Source organism: Heterodontus francisci, chromosome 6 (assembly GCF_036365525.1).
Source record: "Heterodontus francisci isolate sHetFra1 chromosome 6, sHetFra1.hap1, whole genome shotgun sequence".
Lineage (NCBI taxonomy): Eukaryota > Metazoa > Chordata > Chondrichthyes > Heterodontiformes > Heterodontidae > Heterodontus > Heterodontus francisci.
Window position 1 is genome coordinate 34,914,809 of NC_090376.1, and position 22,019 is coordinate 34,936,827.

The following is a 22,019-nucleotide window of genomic DNA, read 5'->3' on the forward strand; positions in this document are numbered from 1 at the left end:
CCAACATATACAATGGACCGAATAGCCTCTTTCTGTGCTGTAACCATTCTATGATTTTCTCATCATGCTCCCTCTTCTCTGAATTCACTGCCCTCCTATCCTCTCTTCAGCGCTCCCTCCAAGTAAACACCCTAACCCATATTCATGGCCTATCCCTTGAACATGCCATCTCACTTGGACTCCCTACTCCCATGGGGTCAATCACAGATAAGGCCATCTCTGATCACTTCCTTGTATCATTTTCTTTTTCCATCTCCGCCCAGTGCAGCCCAGCCACCTTCTGCGTCCATCCTGGAAAAAAAACTCTTCCAATTCCCAGACAAGTGCACCTGGCAGCACAGCTCTTGACCTTTGGCCTGCTGTTTCCGGTCCCCAAGCCCCGCCTCCTAGCACCACACCGGAAATTTGGTCCAACTGGGGGAAAATGGCCGCCAGGAGACCGGCGGGTCTCTGATTCCAGTAGCGGCTTCGCAGTAATAATAATTTTTTTTAAAACACAGAAACAAGTGGCCGGGAGCTGAGATACCTCCATAAATGGCCGGCGATGGCACGAAACCTGGCAAGTCAGTTTTTTGTAGCGTGTGTATCGGGGTTTCGGCGTGGGGTCGGTGGAGTTGCGCCGATTTTGCCCCCTCTCACTGACAAGTGCACAAGGCCTGGGGAATCAGGGGTTGATGGCGGATACCCCGTGCTGCCCCTTCATCAGAACAAAAGTACAGCTCTCCCGAGGGAGACGCCCAACTTCCAGTCTCAGCGCTGATCTCGGCCGGGGCTGGGGCTGCAGAAGCGGAAGCCCTCCCCTTGGTCTCATCTCACTGTCCCTTGGGCTGAGTGTGGTGATGGGCTCGCTCTTTCTCTGGGATGTGTGGATGTCCAGTGAGTGCCGGATCGTTATTGAACAATGGCCACTTATATTTCGCTGAATACTTTATTCAACAGGCAGATAATGCAAGCCCCGTGAAATTGTACAGGTAGGAGGGAGGGCAGTTTAAATGTCAGATCCCAGAAAGGAGAGATTGCAAGGTAGAAGGTAGCCAACAGATTGGTGTAGACAACAATGCCAGAGTGACATAAGAACCGGAGACCAGGAATTGACAGAAGAACGAAAGGAGGTCAGTCTGCAAGGTGTATTTACATAAATGCTAGAAGCATTCATAAGTGAGGACATGAACAACATGCTCTTCTCAAGAAGAGATAATCTTGGTTAAATGAGCTGGAAATCCTGGAAAGGCTAAAAGGGTTTTAAAAATTGACCAGTTATGGCTTGGATTTATCATCGTTTGATGTGATTTACTGTACACTGGTGAGGTATTAGATGGTAAACAGTAGACGAGTAATAGGCTAGTGTGTTCATAGTCAAAAAGGGGGACAAAACATACGCACAAAGTCACATACTCATTAGTCTATCTTCAATCAATGTAAGATGATGAAATCAATAATCAGGAGTAAACTTGAGACTATCTGTACAATAATAACTTTAACAACAGTCAGCATGGATTCAGCAGGGGAGGATCCTGCCTGACCATTCTCCTCAACTTCTTTGAGGATGTTACAACCCTAGTGGTCTGTGGGAAACCCTACAATATGGTGTATCAAGGTTCCAAAAGGTCATTTGACAATGTTCTACACAAATGACTAAAGCATTAGGGATTCAAGGTAACCATAGGAATGGATAATGAATTGGTTTGCAGATGGAAAGCCACAATATTTGTTACAGGAGTTAGGTCCAGGTGCAATGAAATACTGAACTGGTTTGCTCAGACCATGGCATTGGAATCGCGGTATCAGGCTTATGGTAGCCTACTGGTTACAGTACTGAACTAGAAAGTTGGGCTGAAATTTTATGTCCCCCCCCCCCCCCCCCCCAAGAGCAGGATGGTGGTGGGGGGCCGTAAAATGGACTGGGAGGCTCGGGGTACCCTTCCTGACCCACATCCGCCTCTGCCGCCTTTTTACGTGGGGCAGTGATGGCGAAAACCCAGGCCAATCAAGGCCCTTAAGTGGCCAGTTTACGGCCATTTAAGGGCCTTCAGCCGCTGCCACAGGGATTTTACCGTTGGAAAGGCGGGCGGCCCAGGTCCCAGAAAAGCCGCCTGTTAAAAGTAATCAGGCACCCTGTGCCCAATGGAGGCAACCCCGATGCCCTCCCAACACCCCCAATCGACCACCCTTGCCTCGCCGGGGCCCGACCGATCACTCCCAGTGAGGCCCAAAAACGTAACTTTTCCTTGGGCCATCCTTCCTCTTCATGTGTAAGCTTGGTTGCATCCCAGCAGTGGCCACTGCTCCCGGTGGCGCTACTGGGACCAAGAGCTGTCGGCCCGCTGATTGGCCGGCAGCTCCATTAAGCAGGACCTCCTGCCTCAATGAGGTGGAAGTCCCGCCTCAATCCAGTTAACGGCCTGGGGACTGTAAAATCCAGATTAGATTCCCCCCAGGTCAGGCGGAGGCGGGGTTGCCACGGACTTTTCGGTTGCTGGACAGCTCCCGTTCGATGAGGGTAAAATTCCAGCCTTAGAGCTTGAGAGTTCAGATCCAACCTTGGAAAGTTGTGAAATTGAATTCAATACATCTACTTATTTGTAGACTAGCACTAGAAAATGACCATGAAAACTGCTGGATTATCATAAAAATCCAACTGGTTCTCTTAATGTCCTTCAGGGAAGGGAACTTGCCACTTTTACGTAGTCTGGCCTACATGTAACTCTGGTCCCACACTACAAAGTTGACTCTGTCCTGAGGCAACTAGAGGCAGCAAATGCATCCTTCACAAGAAGAAATATTAAAAAAAAAACATAAATTACCTGGATGGAGAAACTCTGCAGTCAAATTTGCAAATGATACAAAACCAGGAGTTGCAGTGGATTTGGAGGAAGCAGCTCAGAAATTTAAAAAATGAGTTGGATAGAGTATATATGAGAGTGGAAACGTGGCAGATGAAATTTACTTTAAGCAAATATAAAGCACTACATGAAGGAAGAAAAAAATAAGCAATGGATGTACTCCGAGGATGGTGTTGAAAAAGCTAAGGATGAAGGGGAGATGTCAGCGGTAGGTTCTTTACACAGAGTGGTGGGTGCGTGGAATGCACTGCCAGCGGTGGTAGTAGAAGCAGATACATTAGGGACATTTAAGCGACTCGTGGATAGGTACATGGATGATAGTAGAATGAAGGGTATGTAGGTAGTTTGATCTTAGAGTAGGTTAAAGGGCCGGCACAACATCGTGGGCCGAAGGGCCTGTACTGTGCTGTACTGTTCTATGTTCTGTGTTCTAGGATCAGTATGTCCAACCAATGCAGAACAGCAATTAACAAAACCAATAGAAAATTAAACCACGAGTTATGTGAAACATACCCAAACTCTGGTTAGACTGTACCTTGAGTATTATTTCCCCTTCTGTTGGCCTAAATGTAAATGAAACATTTAGGCTGTGGAGACAGTGTCACAGGCTGATTCCTGATGTCAGTTCTAAGTTAGGAGGAAAGACTGGAGAAGCTTGGATAGGAGGTGGCTGAGAAACTTATAAGATAATTAGGAGAATGGAAAAGGTAAAGCTGCAATATTACTTTAGGCTAAGTAGCAAGAGTAGGACAAGGGGGATACAGATTCAAACTGGTAAATGTAAATAAATTCATCTTGCACAGAGTATTCCATGGGAATTTTTTCTAAAATAAATTGGTTGCTAAATTGGAGGAACTTTAAGACCTTCCTTGGTGGATAAACTCAGTTATGACTGCAGCTACTGGAGGTTCATCTGATCCCCATTAACTTCAGTGTTTCTAGGGCTTCTCAGTGCCACACTTGGTTGAATACTGCCTTGATGTCAAAGGCAGTCACTCTCCCCTCAAAACTGGAATTCAGGTCTTGTGTCCATGTTTGGATGAAGGCTGTAATAAGGTAGGTGGCTGAATGGTCCTGGTGGAACCCAAACAGAGTATCGGTAAATAAGGTATTGGTCAGTAAGTGCCACTTAATAGCGCTATTGGTGACAATAATAAAAATGCCAAATGATCAATTCACAATATAAGTCCCAACATTGCCAATGCCACTGGAAAGTGCTCCCAGGGCAAGGCAGATGCTTTTGCACAGAAAGGTTAAATCAGCAGAAGAATTGTGTGGTCCTGTTCCTAAACACCTGCAATATACAGGCTAAAGTGTTACCCAAAGGATGGCATGATGGAGCCTTGAGAGGACAGGAAGATATATGTTAAAACATGGAAAAGATCGTCTTGGTACTCTAAATGTAAAAGTAACTGGTAATTTACCCATTTAAAATATAAATAATTGATCTTTCTCATGCTTTGGGATGTTTCACTACATTAAAGGTGCTACATCAAAGCAAATTGTTGTTGTTTTGGTGCTTTGTGAAGGTCCTGCAAAACAATAAACTAATTTTGCTTTCAACAGAATTTGAAGTCTGTTGGAGAGTCATGACTTTGTGCCTGCATTCATGATTTTGGTTCTGATACCTGAGGCCTGATTCCTTTCATAATGGTAAGTTTTGTGCAGTTAAGCAGTTTTTCTGTTAACTTGTGAATTGAAATGATAGCTAATTGACACCCATTTGTCGATTGCTAAAGTTGTCTTTTTAAAAAAAAAAATTACAAGAAAGAAACTAATCTTATAGAAAGTTATCAGGAATTGCACTACATTTTTAACTCATTTTGAGCATGGTAACACCATGGTTAGAATGTTGAATGTTTTTCACAGTAAAAATAAAGGAAATTAATATCTGATCTTAATTTTTAACATTTTAGTCGTGAGCTGATTTTGGCTGGAGCAGGATGTTTGAATATTAATTTTAGGTTTACTTTTTAAAGGGGATTGTGTGGCATGGGGTGGGTTGGGGGGTTAGGCTAATCTTTCACCTCTGCATTTATCTTCAGTTCCAGTACTGATTGACTAGGTGAAAGTTTCTGTTGGCTGCAGGGTTTGTTTGTGAAATAGTTTTGGCAAGGCTTACCTTAGTTCCAAGTGAGTGTATGCCTACTGTGGGAGAACTGTCCAAAATTGGAACTAAAATAGTAATCTAACACAGAATGACTAGTGAGGGGAATGGAAAAGGTCGTATTGGTACTCTGCTGGCATTGAAGCTAAGGCATATAATTGTGTCAGTAAAGGCAAGCTTGGCCCTGCATCTAAAGGTAGGATACCTGGTTGTGCTTGACGCTGGCTATGTGCGCTTGAAGTGAGTTATAGCTCCATTTCCCAGTGTGGCCATCCTTTAGCTTCATGGGTGGAAAAATTCACATTGTTGAGCACCAGATAGTTACCCTGCTTTACTTTGTAAAGCCTGGTGTGTGAAATTATCTCTCCAATTCATCACTTGATCCCTCCGTTGCCCCTTTGTTAGGTTGCTTTCTTGGATGAGCTGCAGTATCCTCCAGCTTAATATTGAGAAGACTAACGCCATCCCCTGCAGCCCCCACTGCACACTATGCTCCATCGCCACTGATTCCATCACCCTCTGCAGCCACTGTCTGGCTGAACCAGTCTATTGGCAGCTTCTGTGTCCTATTTCGTGGAGCTGAGCCTCCATACCCATATCCTCTCCATTGGAAAGGTAGCTTACTCCACTTCTAATGTTTCCAGCTCCATCTCTATCAGACTATCTATGCCTTTGTTGCCTTCACATTCAACTGTTGCAATGATCTCCTGGCCATCCACTCTCCATAAACCTCAGATCATCCAAAACTTATCTTTTAGGACCCTCCTCTCCTTAAAATCCACCTCTTTGACCAAGGCTTTGGTCATCCTTGGCAATATTTTCTCCTTTAGCTTTTTTGCTGGTAATTAGATACATTTGCTTGAAAGCATGTTAACATGTTTCTTGCATGTATGTCTGCTGTACCTTTCATATCTAAGGTGGCACAGCACTATTTCTGCATCAGGCAATATGTTGGGTTTTGATGAAGACGGCTTGAATATACTAACTTATGACTCAGCAGTTTTCTGCAAAAGTTCTGATTCTGTAAAGTTCTGATTTGTGGTAGAAAAGGGCATCCATTCTATTATCACACCTGCTCCAAGTAATTTAGTTCCCTGTTGCTATAAACAAGGAATTATTTGCATCGAACTAAATACTCATTCACTCTTACATTCTTATATTTACTTTCAACAAGGTAAAACCTGAAATCATATTTCTGAAAAGGAATATTTTGGATTAAGTTATACATTGGTTGAACCAGTTGTCACCCAGACCATAGTCTTAATAGCTGGTTTGGACTCATGCAGGTATAATCTGGTAATGGAGTGGAAGCAATTAATTCCTTCATTACAACCAGTGGATCACTTGTAGAATCAGTGCATCCTGTATATGCAGGAAGAATTCTTGTGATGGTTTGGAGAGGAACGCGATCAAGTCGTGGATTTCCGTTCCCTATTTAATATAAATATATTAAGTCCTTTGGATTGTTTTCCTGGAGGTTCTTTTTAAAGTAATGTATCCATTGTTGGGATGCCCAATAATTTGGCATACTGTGTGTATGTATAATATATATATAGGTGGGGAATTCTAGAAGGAAATCCCAAAACAGTGGATTTCAAGTTGCTTAGTATCTTTAGAATTTCTTAGTAAAATAATTTTTTTTTCTGTAGTATCACGCTTTGGAGTATGCATTGGACCGTGCAGAGGTGAGTCATCTACAGCAACTCATCTATTCTGCTGTGTAGCATTGTGCTGCATCTCTTATTACACCTGTTACGCAGTTATTCAGTATATATAATGATTTTTTTTCTTTGTAGTACATAATTGGATGTGCCAGGCAACGACCTCCAAAAAGAAGACATTCATCCAGTGGAAGGTGGTGCTCTGTAATTAAAATACTTTAAAGTTAAATGTATATTGTTAACTTACAAAATTTAAAAAAAATGAATTTTAAATCTTATTTTAGGAAATCTGTGCATCAGAAACTGTATGACTTGTACATGGAAGAATGTGAAAAAGAACCAGAGCTGAAGGTATTCACAGTTCATGCACTAATCCATTGTTCCTCTATGACCTGTTTAGGTTTGCTTGAAAATTTTCTGGAAAACATTTTTAAAACAATTAAGATTTGAAATTCATATTTTATTTGTCAATTGGACACAAGAATGAAAGTTTAGTAAATGATAATCCCCAAGTAGAAGAAAGGAATATTAAATCTAGCTTCCCTTTTTGTTTTAGGTTCTACCTTAATGGTTTAATTGGCCTGGCTTTCCAAGTAACCACATAAATTCTTAATGTAACTAGGTTTTTGAAACAGTTAAAACCATATTTGAATCTTTTAAAAAGCTTTACTAATTCTGAAAATGTAATTTTATTTTAGTTGATTAAGATGAGGTCTGTTAGGGTCCCATAAAGTTTCATCAGTTGATGCTTTGAATAAATGAAGCCACCAGGATTGAAAAGATCCCATGTTTAATTCCTGATCTGTCCTTGAGTTAGCTGCTGATCTCAACTGTTGGGTATCCTACAATTGGCCACAATGCTTTCATTTGAGAGAGGTTAAATTCAGCAAAATTTCTACTACTGATTCTTATCTGGGGACCTCTGCTGGAAGTACATGTGTAGTTGTTGAAGCAAGAATAGTATTGTGCTGTAGTTAAAGGGTTTAACTTATTAGGACAAGTTGCATGGATCAGGCTTGTATTCCCTTGAGTATAAAAGCTTAAGGGGTGATCTAATTGAGGTGTTTAAGATGATTAAAGGATTTGATAGGGTGGATGAGAGAAGCTATTTCCTCTGGTGGTTGGGCAGTCCAGAAGACGGGAGCATAACTGTAAAATTAGGCTAGTGGAAATCTGGAACTCTATTTGCAAAAATCTGTTGAGGCTAGGGTAATTGCACATTTCAAAACTTAAGTTGATATATTTTTGTTGTCCAAGGGTATTAAGGGATATGGAACCAAGGAGGATAAATGGAGTTAAGATATTGATCAGCTGTGATGTAATTGAACAGGCTTGAGGGACTGAATAGCCAACTCCTGTTGTCAATGCTCAGACATGAAAAATGACAATGACAAGTTGTCAGAGTGTTTGCAGCGCAATGCCTCACAAGGAGTCAACATATTTAGAAGAGGGGAATTGGTGGACAAAATTTACAAGAAGGAAGGGGAAAAATGGTTGAGTAATATGACAATTGCAAAGCGTTTTGCTGTTATTGTTTCTTACCTTTGGTTATAATAATGCCCTTATAAAGTAGCATAGCCTGTAAGTGCAATATTTATAGATTGCTACATCACTTTTGTAAAGAACTTATTAATAACGATATAACAAGTGATGATATTCAGATACAAAAACAAGAAATGCTGGATTCACTCAGCAGGTCTGGCAGTATCTGTGGAAAGAGAAGCAGAGTTAACGTTTCGGGTCAGTGACCCTTCTTCGGAACTGACAAATATTAGAAAAGTCACAGATTATAAACAAGTGAGGTGGGGGTTGGGCAAGAGATAACAAAGGAGAAGGTGCAGATTGGACCAGGCCACATAGCTGACCAAAAGGTCACGGAGCAAAGGCAAACAATATGTTAATGGTGTGTTGATATTCAGATGTTTGCCAGAGAGCTAAAATTAACATTTGTTTAAATTTCTGATTAATTCTCAGAAATTAAGGCGAAATGTTAACCTGCTGGAGAAACTGGTTATGCAAGAAAGAGTGTCATGTCTTGTGATAAATCTATATCCCGGAAATGAAGGCTATTCCCTGATGCTCCGAGGGAAAAATGGATCAGGTAACATTGTTTAATGTTCGTAGACTATTAATTACAAGAGCTTGATAAACAACCTCAAGAAGTTATCCATGCAATTTTATTATTGTAAACACTGCTTTTCATCTGGTTTCTTGCAAATATAGAAAAATATCTAGGGTACAGTTGTTAGAGTATTGCCTGTGTGTGTCAAGAAAAATGTCTTGTGTAAATTTTTTATATTGGAATTTTAAAAAGAAGCTTTACTAACTTCAGATTCAGAAACAATCCGGTTACCTTATGAGGAGGGAGAGTTGCTGGAATACTTGGATGCAGAGGAGCTACCACCAATTCTTGTAGATCTTTTGGAAAAATCTCAGGTGAGATAAAATATGGGTGAGAGAAACTACATGATCAAAATAATTCCAGTGTAATTCTGTGGGGGAGGAGCGTCAGAAAACTCCCCTTTTACATTGCACAAAAAAATTGATCTGTGTGGGGTAGATGTGCTGTGCTGCTGCCTGTGATTCTCCCTGTACTGATTATGGTTTTGGTAATAGATTGGGGATGTGTCTGGGGGCAGGGGTCACCCAGGCTAGCTGGGGAATCCTATCAGATAGACCTCTAATTGGCTGAGTGTAAGTTCCACATTGGGGCTGAAGTAACTCCCAAAGTTAAAACTACAATCGATCTGAGAAGGGTTGTTGCCCATTGGCATAAAAGTTTTTCAGCGAGAGACAGTGGAAGTCTAGAATTTTGGATTTTGCTCTTTTTTGTTCTAAAAGTTCATTGTTCCTCCTCCTTGGAGTGGCAGGGTGCTGCTCTGAAATTTAGATGACCTCATTCTCTGAGTTTTTGATGGAGTCATAGCCAGGGAAAAGCAGCTGACAAAGTACTCCCTCAATGAACATCTGATGGACAATGCACTGCAAAGTATTTTCCTCCCCACAGTATTTTGTAATAGTTTTCAACTGGCATATATGTGCTCTCTACGTTGTGTGAAATTTATATGTTTGTATGTTGCTTAGAAAATGTAGTCCCAGCTTTGGAATTCAGTCTTGACAAAATTTGCTAAGTGCGAATATCTGAAGATTTGGCAAATCTAATCTACCAATTCAATGTAGTAGCTGAGTTATAGTTAAAAAGGCTGGCATTAGGAAATGAATAACTCCCAGACTTTTTATTTAAATTATTTTGTCTTTTACGAATTCATTTCCTAAGATTTTGTCCAAGGCCAAGTTCAACACTCCTGTAATAATGAGCAATATAGTATAAGAAAACAGATGGATACATGGATCATTTTCTTTTGTTATATATTTTTATAATTTGGTCTCTTTCCCATCTATTCCTCCTAGTTGCACAAGCTTCATCAATATCTTGTGGTCAGCCACAGCCTCTTCCCGCTGTCCCGTCCGTGACACTCTGTCCGCTGTGGGCATTTGGCCGTGTCCTTTATTTCTGTAACACACTATCCACACTCCATCCTCTCAACCAAGATCTAGTCTCACAGCTAAGCCTTAGCATTCCTTGAATATGGATACAGGGCTGCTTCTTTTCCCCCATCTCCTTACAGCAGCATAAATGTCTACTATAAATTAACATAGTTAAAATAATTCTAAACATATGAAATTATAAATATTGTAATATTTGTAAATAAAAATATTATAAATAAAGATGCAATTTTTATGTAGGTTAAAGTCTGGTTCGATTGTTCACAGGGTGAAAAACACAGCAGAGTGTGGTTTTAAAAAAGACGCAACTGGACTGGCTTGGAAGTGACAGTGGGTAGGAAGCAGGCCACAGGCTGGACTGGGTACGGAAGTAGTTGGGCTGGTAATGATGGCTAGACCTCAAATGGAATTCTATCATTGCTAGGTTATGAGAAAATACTGGATACAGAGCTGAGTTGAGAGTAAGGAAAGATGAAGCTGACTACAGGGTTAAGGTAGGGGCAGCCGCAGGGCAGGTTTCTGTTGTCCAGTTGTTCTTATGGTCCAATTACAGTCTGATAACATGGAAAATTTTTGTCCAGGCTTATGAATTCTGTTGTGTTCTACACCAATATATGTAAGGATTTATGGAAATTTATCCATGCTGCTGAACTTGCATTTTAAATACCAAGGCAGTTTCTGGGTAAAAAGAACCATTGTCTACCAAACAACTGCTGTACTGGTTGTTTTATCTGCCCTTTGACAGCATAACTTTGAATGACAAAGGATCTTCCTGTGACAGAATGCATCATTGAGCCCAATCTTAGATAAGAGTTTGGAATACTGTTCAAGATGTTGGCCCAGGTTTTGCTGTCAGTTACAGACGAATGGCCCTAGTGCTCATTACACTTAGACTTGCCCACAGACTTCTTATGAACTTTGGGACCTGAGTGTCCTTGTACACCAGTTGCTGAAAGCAGCATTCAGGTGCAGCAAGCAGTTAGGAAGGTGAATGGTATGTTGGCCTTCATTGCAAGAGGATTTGAGTACAGGAGCAAAGTTGTCTTACTACAGATATACAGGGCCTTGGTGAGACCACATCTGGAGTATTGTGTGCAGTTTTGATCTCCTTATCTGAGGAAGGATGTTCTCGCCATGGAGGGAGTACAAAGAAGATTTACTAGGCTGACTCCTAGGATGGCAGGATTGACTTATGAGGAGAGATTGGATCGACTAGGCCTACATTCACTAGAGTTTAGAAGAATGAGAGGGGATCCCATAGAAACCTATAAAATTCTAACCGGACTAGACAGCTAGATGCAGGGAGGATGTTCCCGATAGCTGGGGAGTCCAGAACGAGGGGTCACAGTCTCAGGATACAGGGTATGCCATTTAGAACCGAGATGAGGAGAAATGTCTTCACTCAGAGGGTGGTGAACCTGTGGAATTCTGTACCGCAGAAGGCAGTGGAGGCCAGGTCATTAGGGCGGCACAGTGGTGCAGTGGTTAGCACCGCAGCCTCACAGCTCCAGCGACCCGGGTTCAGTTCTGGGTATTGCCTGTGTGGAGTTTGCAAGTTCTCCCTGTGACCGTGTGGGTTTCCGCAGGGTGCTCTGGTTTCCTCCCACGGCCAAAGACTTGCAGGTTGAAGGTAAATTGGCCATTGTAAATTGCCCCTAGTGTAGGTAGGTGGTAAGGAATATGGGATTAATGTAGGATTAGTATAAATGGGTGGTTGTTGGTCAGCACAGACTCGGTGGACCTAAGGGCCTGTTTCAGTGCTGTATCTCTAAGTAAAAAAATAAAAATTAAATATATTCAAGAAGGAGATAGATATATTTCTTAATGCCAAACGGATCAAAGATATGGGGAGAAAGCAGGAACAGGGTACTGAATTAGACAATCAGCCACGATCTTTTTTGAATGGCGGAGCAGGCCCAAAGGGCCGAATGGCTTACTCCTGCTCCTATTTGATATGTTTCACACTGGAATATGTGATTATTAGAAATCCAAAACAGCGCACCTCTCTCTGTGGAGGATCTGCAGCCTGTGTGAACAGGGCAAGAACTATGTATTTCATTGTCATCTTTACTAATGACACACAATGGGCTGAAATCTGTAAGCCCACCGCCGGTGAAAAGAATGGTGGCCTGTCTGTGCGGTCTGCACACCAAACCGCGGCAGCTCACTTAAATAGCTGGGGCGGCCCCCCCCCATGTGGAGGGGGTGGACTGTCCATCTCCGGCAATGGTGTCAGCCTCCTGTGCGCAGGCGCTGACGCCATTTTTAAAGGTCCATTAGCCCACCCAGCAAATGTAAAAAATTAAAGAAAGATCAAATGATCACATGGTTTCGCTGCCACCAGCAATATCGGGCCAGGCCCTGCCGGCGTCGAGGTCCGTGACAGGCCTCAACTGGGGCCATCTTCTGGCGCCCCCGCCTCGCCATGGATCCCGACGTCGAGGGCTCTATAGAATCCAGCCCAACATGTGAACCAGGAAGTGTAAGTTAGAACAGTTAATTCAATGCCAACTCATGTACATAAAGCAAGCTAAAGAGAGGTAAAGAAAGATGAGACGGAGGGAGAGATGAGACAAAGAAAAAATTAAATTACATTTTTTTTATATCTCCCAACAATAATTAAAATCTGAAGTAATGAGGCTCCACACTTGTAAAAGATCATTTTCAGTGCCAGAAAGGTTTGGCAGTAATTAAGATTTATCACGCCATTAAAAATTCATTTATACATGACTGGACAAGCCCCAATTTTTTCTGGCATGTTTAGTGGGTAGCTATTACTTAAATACTGCAATTTAATGCCCTTCCATGTATTTGAATGCTAAGTGTTTTGGTGTGATACTATTAGTGAAGCTTCTGGAGGAGCAGGGCAACTTAGAGAGCAGCTTCCTGATTTCTCTGTTTACCTATGCATGTGTGGTCGCCAGAAGATGCTGTCCGATTTACTCTTTAATAATGGTGAGCACTGATAAAATCCCATGGGATCCAGGGAAATGCAGCAAGGTGGATACAAAATTGGCTCAGTGGCAGGAAACAAAGAGTAATTGTTGACGGCTGTTGTAGCATCTGGAGGGCTGTTTCCAGTGGCATTCTGCAGGGCTCAGTACTGGGTCCCCTGCTTTTTGTGGTGAACTTAACGATTTGGATGTAAATGTAGGGGGCATGATCAAGACGTTTGCGGACGACACAAAGATTGGCCATGTGGCAGATAGCGTGGAGCATAGCTGTAGGCTGCAGGAAGATATTGATGGTCTGGTCGGATGGGCAGAAAAGTGGCGAATGGAATTCAACTTGGAGAAGTGTGAGTTGATGCATTTGGGGAGTTCAAACGAGATAAAGGAATGTACGATTAATGAGAAAATACTGAGAAGTGTAGAGGAAGTAAGGGACCTTGGAGTGAATGTCCACAGATCCCTGAAGGTACCAGGACAGGTTGATAAGATGGTTAAGAAGGCATATGGAATCCTTTCCTTTATTAGCCGAGGTATAGAATACAAGAGCAGGGAGGTTATGCTGGTACTGCATAACTCATTGGTCAGGCCACAATTTGAGTACTGTGTGCAGTTCTGGTCATCTCATTACAGAAAGGATGTAGTGGCACTAGAGAGGGTATAGAGGAGATTCAAGAGGATGTTGCCAGGACTGGAGAAATGCAGCTATGAAGAAAGATTGGATAGGCTGGGGTTGTTCTCCTTGGAACACAGAAGGCTGAGGGGAGATCTGATTGAAATGTACAAAATTTTGAGGGGCCTGGATAGAGTGGAGGTGAAGGGTCTATTCACCTTAGCAGAGAGATCATTGGCGAGGGGACATAGATTTAAAGTGATTGGTAGAAAAATTAGAGGAGAGATGAGGAAAACGTTTTTCACCCAGATGGTGGTGATGGTATTGGAACTCACTGCCTGAAAGGGTAGTTGAGGCAGAGACACAACTCATTCAAAAGGAGTCTGGATATACACCTCAGATGCTGTAAGCTGCAGGACTACGGACCAAATGTTGGAACGTGGGATTAGAAATAGGTGGATATTTTTCGGCCGGCACAGACACGATGGGCCAAGTGGCCTCTTTCTGTGCCTTAAACTTTCTATGATTCTATATCAGCCTCACCATTATTTCTACTGCCAGGTCCGTGCATTGATTTAGTCAGTCATTTGAACAGACTCCCCTCAAATTTGTTTTTGACTTAAAATCAGCACCAATTTGTTAAATCAATTTTGACCATTTTTGCTCGATTAAAATTTTATTTTCCTCCCAGGTGAATATTTTTCACTGTGGATGTGTTGTAGCCGAAGTACGAGATTATCGGCAGTCTGGTCACGTGAAAGCACCTACATACCAAAGCAGGCATGTATTACTTCGGCCCACGATGCAGGTAATAAATTGTGTTTGTTGTTAAATGTTATATTCTCGCTCATTCACTTCAACCCCCAACCACCAACACACACCAGTTACCTTTTAGTGAAGTTAGTATATTGTGACAAAATAATTCCTGAAGACAAAATTCTTAATTTTTTTTGTTTGTCTTTTCTCTACTACTGTTGTTTTATGCTAAGATGCCATTGAGCCTCTAGTGTCTTACCCATGTGACCGGTCTTCATTCGTGAATCCACAGCATGTGTGTGTGGGAGCTAGTTCAGGAGGTAGACCCATAGATGATGGCATTCTCATCTAACTTTGTGTATACACTTTCCTGCTTAGGATAATCTAGAATTATTTTTCTCTTTTTTCACTGTACTCTGTATCTCAGAAAACTAAGGCCAATTATCGAACCTCATCACTGCTCAGTCATAATAAGATAAGTTATGGTAGCTCATGTTCTACCCTGTAAGTTTAAAATAACCATTTAAATAGCACAAGTTGAAAGTCGTAGAAAGATCTGTAGTTTGAATGTTCTGTGATTATTTCAGCTGTGCCCCTGAATGAGATACTCCATCCAGTTCAACTGTTATGCCTAAACTTGTAATATTGTAATTTGTTCGTTGCAGTCACGTGACATCATGCAGATATAAGATGTTGCTGACCGAATAAGTTCACAAATAGAAACTTAGAATAACAACACTGTCATTACCAAACTGTAGGTTGAAGTCGTCAAAAGCTTAAGCTGTTTATTTCAGGGGAGTGCAATTGTTAGTTAACTTGATATAAGGTGATTGTTTCAGTTACTATTATGCTTTCTTTCCTATAGGTTGTAATATTATGCTCAACTTGCTTGCTTGATGCTCATCTTGCACTTGTACAATTTCTTAACCTGTAAAATATGGTTGTTTTATTATTCTGTTCTTTGTATTTTTTTTCTGTAGACTTTGATTTGTGATGTACATGCAATAACGAGTGACAACCACAAATGGACACAGGTAAATTGCATAGCAATCTACTCATTGGGTTCCTGTGTCATGGTAGATCTACTTAATGGAAATGTTTATTTTATAAACTTTACTGTATAATTATCACTGCTGAAGGCTGTGGAGCAAAATCACAAAGCAGTTTCTAGGACTTCCTTCAGGTAATAAGGACACATTTGTTCAATATATTGAAGCTATTTACAATCTATATTAATGACTTTGATGAACAGACAAAGTAATGTATCTAAGTCTGCTGATGATACAAAGGTTGGTGGAAAGGTAATCTGTAGGGAGGACACAAGAGAGGCTGCAAAGAGATATAGACAGGTTAAGTGAGTGGGCAACAAGATGGCAGATGGAGTATAGTTTAAGGAAGTGTGAAGTTATTCGCCTTGATTGTAAGAATAGAAAAGCAGAATTTGTAAGTGTTGATGTTCAAAGAGACTTGGGTGTGCTTGTACAAGGAACACAGAAAGTTAGCCTGCAGGTACAACAAGCAATTGGAAAGGCAAATGGCATGTTGGCCTTTATTGCAATGGGAGTGAAGTACAGGACTAAGGAAGTCTTGCTGCAATTGTACAAGGTTTTGGTGAGACCATATGTGAATACTGTGTGCAGTTTTGGGCTCTGCATTTAAGAAAGGATATACTTGCATTGGAGGTGGTACAGCGAAGATTCAATAAATTGGTCCCTGGGATGAGGGGGTTGTCCTTTGATGAAAGGCTGAGTAAACTGGGCCTATATTCTCCAGAGTTTAGAAGAATGAGTGGCAATCTAATTGAGATGTACAGGGTTCTGAAGGGGCTTATAGGGTAGGCACTGAGGTTGTTTCTGCTGGTTGGGGAGTCTAAAACACGGGGGCACAATCTCAGGATAAGGGGCTGACCATTTAGGACTGAGATAAGGAGAAATTACTTCACTCAAATTGTTGTGAATCTTTGGAATTCTCTACCCCACAGGGTGGTGGATGCTCCATCGTTGAATAAATTTAAGACTGGGATAGATAGATTTTTGGTGTCTCAGGGAATCAAGGGATATGGCGAGCTGGTGGGAAAGTGGAGTTGAAGCTTAGGATCAACCATGATTGTATTGAATGGCAGAGCAGGCTTGATGGGCCATGTGGTGTACTCCTACACCTATTTCTTGTGAAATCATAAACCTTTTGAAACTTACTGTTGCCCCTTTGTTGTTGTAGTCATAGTCCCAGAGGACCATGGGCATCTCTCCCATTTGAGAGAAACAGTTGGTAATGTATAGCTTGAGGGTCACCACTTCACAAGCTTTACTATTGCCCCTTTACTGAACAATTAATTAACCAGTTTCATATTTGCTGTGATATCTGTTGGATTAAAAACAGTACAGCTTTGTTATTTGAAGTTGATCTTTTTCATGATGCAGGATGATAAGCTTGTCCTTGAAAGCCAGCTGGTACTTCATACAGCAGAGCCCCTTTGCCTAGATCCTTCCTTCACTGTGACATGCACAACCAACAGACTTCTCTATAACAAACAAAAGATGAACACTAGACCAATGAAAAGGTGGGTGTTAGATATATATTGCAGTAAAGTTTTATTTTGATATGCTACTGCTGTTCAAAACCTCACTTTTTCTAAGCTGTCTAAGAAAATACATTTTTAAATTCAGCACTATTTGAAATAACCTCTGTAATCATTCTACTTGGTACTGGAGATGTAACTAACATTTTAAATAAATGCATATGTGTATTTTTATTTTATGATCGTCCATAACCAATCCAAATCCACTAAAGTTGTATGTTTGCATCGAGACAGGAGTTGAACAGTGAAAGATTAGGAAGTTTTCTTGCTGTTCATAGTTTGTGCACATTTGTGTGAAGTTTCTGTCCATGCACTAAACTGTAATTCTTCTTGTATGTGCAGCATAGTGTAATATGTCCTGAACTCTCTTTACTGGTTATTAATTGGGTCATTCTAAGTCTCGATTCTGGCTATCTTCCATAGGTGTATGAAGCGGTACTCCCGGCCAGCATTGAACAAACAGCAGGAGATAGCCCAATTCACACCACCACCTCATCTTAAACTGTTCGATTATCTACAAAAAAGAAAGGAAAGAAAGCCAGCACCACCCATTGACCTTAAAATTTCAAGAGCTGGCAGTGTATGTTCTTTTTTATTTTTCAGACCAAGTGTTTATGTTCATTCATTGTTCTCTATTGCACACAGTTCTAACAGGATTTTTTTCCCCTTTTTTGGAAGTGTGTTGATATGTGGAAGCAAAATCCATGCCAGCTCACCGTGCCATCTGAAATTGACGTAAGTTTGCTTCCTTTGGAATCTATCCAGAATGTTGCGTTATAATTCCCCAGAAATTGCTAGAAAAGAGTTCATAGCACCCGCCATTATTAGTGTGTTTAAAAATATCCCAGCAGTTTGTCGCGAAGAAGAGCTATGCCATGAGTCCCGATTTTCCACAAATTGCGGACGCCCATTTGCCTCGACAAAACCTAAAAAATTACCTTCTCACAATGAGCCTCCCCATTGTGTGCCATGAAATTGCTGGATTTGCGCCATTAATACGAGTTAATCTTGGGGTAGCCATTTTAAGGCTATTTCATGTTGCAAGGACCATGTTAATGGCACGATTTATGGTCCTGACATGCCACTCAACCTTGAAGGTCCAGAAAGGGAGCAATGAAATTGTGGAGTATCACTCCTATAGGTGGTAAATTGTTTCGAGAGGTTTTCTAAAATGTGTATATATTTTCCTTTGTGTTTTTTTATCTCTCAGTGCACTTGCTATATATCTCATTTATCTTTCTGTATCTAATTTGGCTCTAATTCCCCCAGTTTCCTTCACCATTGTTCATTCTGTTTGTTTCTCTATCCTTAAATTTCATTGGTTAAGGAGATAGACTAATGTACCCGACGTTCAGGAGGTTTCAGATGTCCTGTTGACGTCACCATGCCATTATCAATTTGCATCTCCAGCAATTTGTGATGCATACATAATACGATGTGATACAATATTAGATGATATATACAACACTGCTCATGGCAAGGTCATAGAATAGTACAGCACAGAAGGAGGCTGTTTGGCCTATTAAGTCTGTGTGTTTTTTCAAAGCTCGATCCATTTAGTCCCACTCCCCCACTCTTTCCCCATATCCCTGCAAGATGTGCCACTGCAACAGTTTCTGGGCCTTTTTTTTGAAAATAGGCATGAAAGTTTAAAGCTGTGAAAGAAGTGACAAATCAAGAATTTTATATTAAGATTTATGAAATATGTTTAAATTTGTAATTATTATATTGTAATAGTAGAAATGCAAGCAGTAGGTAAGTACAGTCCTCATCATTAACAACTAACTGGAGGAGGTGGCTCCACAAATATCCCCATCCTCAATGGTGAGGGAGCCCAGCACATCAGTGCAAAAGGTAAGGCTGAAGTATTTGCAACAACCTTCAGCCAGAAGAGCCGAGTTGATGCTCCATCTCTGCCTCCTCCTGAGGTCCCCAGCATCACAGATGCCAGTCTTCAGCCAATTCGATTCACTCCGCATGATATCAAGAAATGACTGAAGGCACTGGATACTGCAAAGGCTATGGGCCCTGACAACATTCCAGCAATAGTACTGAAGACCTGTGCTCCAGAACTTGCTGCACCCCTAGCTAAGCTGTTCAGTACATCTACAACATTGGTTTCTACCCGGCAATGTGGAGAATTGCCCAGGTATGTCCTGTACACAAAAAGCAGGGCAAGTCCAACTTGGCCAATTACCGCCCCTCAATCTACTCTCAATCATCAGTAAAATGATGGAAAGTGTTGTCGACAGTCCTATCAAGGAGCACTTGCTCAGCAATAACCTGCTCAGTGATGCTCAGTTTGGGTTCCGCCATGGTCACTCAGCTCCTGACCTCATTATAGCCTTAGTTCAAACATGGACAAAAGAGCTGAACTTGAGGTGAGAGTGACTGCCCTTGACATCAAGGAAGCATTTGATCGAGTATGGCATTAAGGAACCCTAGCAAAACTGGAGTCAATGGGAATCGGGGAAAACGCTCCGCTGGTTGGTGTCATACCGAGTGCAAAGGAAGACTGTGTGGTTGTTGGAGGTCAATCATCTCAGCTCCAGGACATCGCTGCAGGAGTTCCTCAGGGTAGTGTCCTAGACCTAACCATCTTCAGCTGCTTCATCAATGACCTTCCTTCACTCATAAGGTCAGAAGTGGGGATGTTCGCTGGTGATTGCGCAATGTTCAGTACCATTTGCGACTCCTCAGATATTGAAGCAGTGCGTGTAGAAATGCAACAAGATCTGGACAATATCCAGGCATCTCCAACAAGAGAGAATCTAACCATCTCCCCTTGACATTCAGTGGCATTACAATTGCTGAATCCCCCACCATCAACATCCTGGGGGTTACCATTGACCAGAAACTGAACTGGAGTAGCTATATAAATACTGTGGCCACAAGAGCAGGTCAGAGGCTAGGAATCCTGCGGCGAGTAACTCACCTCCTGACTCCCCAAAGCCTGTCTACCATCTACAAGGCACAAGTCAGGAGTGAGATGGAATACTCTCCACTTGCCTGGATGGGTGCAGCTCCAACAACACTCAAGAAGCTCGACACCATCTAGGACAAAGCAGCCTGCTTGATTGGCACCCCATCCACAAACATTCACACCCTTCACCACCGACGCACAGTGGCAGCAGTGTGTACCATCTACAAGATGCACTGCAGCAATGCACTAAGGCTCCTTAGACAGCACCTTCCAAACCCGCGACCTCTATCAACTAGAAGGACAAGGGCAGCAAATGGTTGGGAACACCACTACCTGCAAGTTCCCCTCCAAGCCACACACCATCCTGACTTGGAACTATATCGCCGTTCCTTCACTGTTGCTGGGTCAAAATCCTGGAACTCCCATCCTAGCAGCACTGTGGGTGTCTCTACCCCACATGGACTGCAGCGGTTCAAGAAGGCAGCTCACCCCCACCTTCTCAAGGGCAATTAGGGATGGGCAATAAATGGTGGCCCAGCCAGCGACGCCTACATCCCCATGAATGAATAAAAAAAATTGCACCAGCCTTGATTTATATCTGGCAGATGGCACTAACTCAGTTCCCACACCAATAATGTACAGCTCTACCACTTACAGAATTCTGTAATACTGAAGAACAAAATAGCTACTCGTAGGTTGTTTTTCAAGGTGTTAAGACTATCTCCCGAACCAAAGAAGGGCCATTTTGAGAAGCCAAAACACATCACCATTAGCAATGAGTGTGCTGTAAAGACACACATCTCCAGTTCCAACATGCTCAGCTACAGACAAGAAAGCCTGTGTATCAAGCATTCCCCGGTACCTGTGCAAATAAATTGTTTGAAATGTCAGCTCTGTGATTGGCACTCTTGGTTTCAGAGTCATCGGCCATTTCCATTCCAGGTCTTGCGTTCCCTAATTGCAAGTACCTTTACTGCTGAATATCTAGTGAACTTATTAATAGTACTGGGTGCAGTGATCTCACACATATTTTTGGAGCAGGCTGTAAAATTATCTGGACAAATCACGATTGGAAAGCAAAAAACCTACATGAATGAGCAGAATTTAATTTTCACAATCAAATTTACCCCCATCACTTCTTGTGCCATTTAAATAATGGATCTCACAACTTTGTCTTTTATGACTAATTTCACTTTGCAAGGCATGAGTCCCTAATCTGACTGGTGCTAATATCAGAAAGCAAGACCTCACTATCTTAGAGTCATAATGGCACAGAAGGAGGCCATTCGGCCCATCGGAGCTATTCCAGAGTCAACCTTCCCCAAACTGAGTTGTTGAATGTTAAAATTAGAACTAAAAATCGAATACAAGTTGTATTGCAGTGGATTTTGCTGTAAAATTGAGTTTTTACAATTGAATCTAGGCAACAACTTACCTCACTGTGACAATAGCACCCTTAATTTGAACCCCCAGTTGATGTATAATATGCTAATAATTTAATATGCAATATTCCTTTGACATCGGTAATTGCGGTAAACAGGTATTACGTTCAGTTTTGCAGTTTTCTTAAGGTTTCAGCCTTCATACGTATTAGAATTTGACAGCTGTTTGCGGCTCCCAAAACCACCCTTTTAGTAGACATCTGGGAAACGTGCATAATTGTTATGAACTTGCCTTCGGTTTTGGGGTTCTCTTTGAGTGCTATAGCATCGCTGAATACAAATTTTTAAAGTGCATTTTAACAAATTTTATACTTTTGTGGTGGCAGTGGGAGAGAGATTCGTTCAAGGGTTTCAGAGCTTACAAAGTAAAAAGCTCTTCTGTTTTCTCCATTAATTTTGGTTTCAAATTTGGCACTTGGTGTAGGTGGAAAAGTATGCAAAGTTGGAAAAAGCTAGCAAATCTGATGACTTGCAAACAGCTGTCTGGCCAATCCACGTAAGTACCTCTGTTGTTGTTGGTTTCTTCACATATCTTGTGGGACTTGTTCAGACACCATAGAGCTTACTTCCAACTACAGTGCTGCTAACTGCAGTGATTTATTACATTGGGAATGCGGGATAAAAATAGAGATATGCCTACT

The 22,019-nt window shown here is 41.7% G+C and overlaps 1 protein-coding gene across 7 annotated transcripts in view; it reads left to right on the plus strand.

Moving 5' to 3' along the window:
- The first annotated feature begins 404 nt into the window (after positions 1-404).
- The window catches only part of supt20 (SPT20 homolog, SAGA complex component), an 81,926-nt gene continuing 60,311 nt past the window's right edge, over positions 405-22,019 (plus strand). For all 7 annotated transcript variants that reach the window (XM_068033461.1, XM_068033456.1, XM_068033457.1 and 4 more), the window contains exons 1-13: positions 405-559; positions 4,410-4,496; positions 6,600-6,635; positions 6,747-6,805; positions 6,896-6,962; positions 8,586-8,712; positions 8,944-9,047; positions 14,371-14,487; positions 15,416-15,469; positions 16,856-16,995; positions 17,437-17,593; positions 17,692-17,748; positions 21,803-21,874. In XM_068033461.1, the coding sequence (XP_067889562.1) occupies positions 4,494-4,496; positions 6,600-6,635; positions 6,747-6,805; positions 6,896-6,962; positions 8,586-8,712; positions 8,944-9,047; positions 14,371-14,487; positions 15,416-15,469; positions 16,856-16,995; positions 17,437-17,593; positions 17,692-17,748; positions 21,803-21,874 (993 nt within the window). In that variant the 5' untranslated portion in view covers positions 405-559; positions 4,410-4,493. The remainder of the gene's footprint in view (positions 560-4,409; positions 4,497-6,599; positions 6,636-6,746; positions 6,806-6,895; positions 6,963-8,585; positions 8,713-8,943; positions 9,048-14,370; positions 14,488-15,415; positions 15,470-16,855; positions 16,996-17,436; positions 17,594-17,691; positions 17,749-21,802; positions 21,875-22,019) is intronic.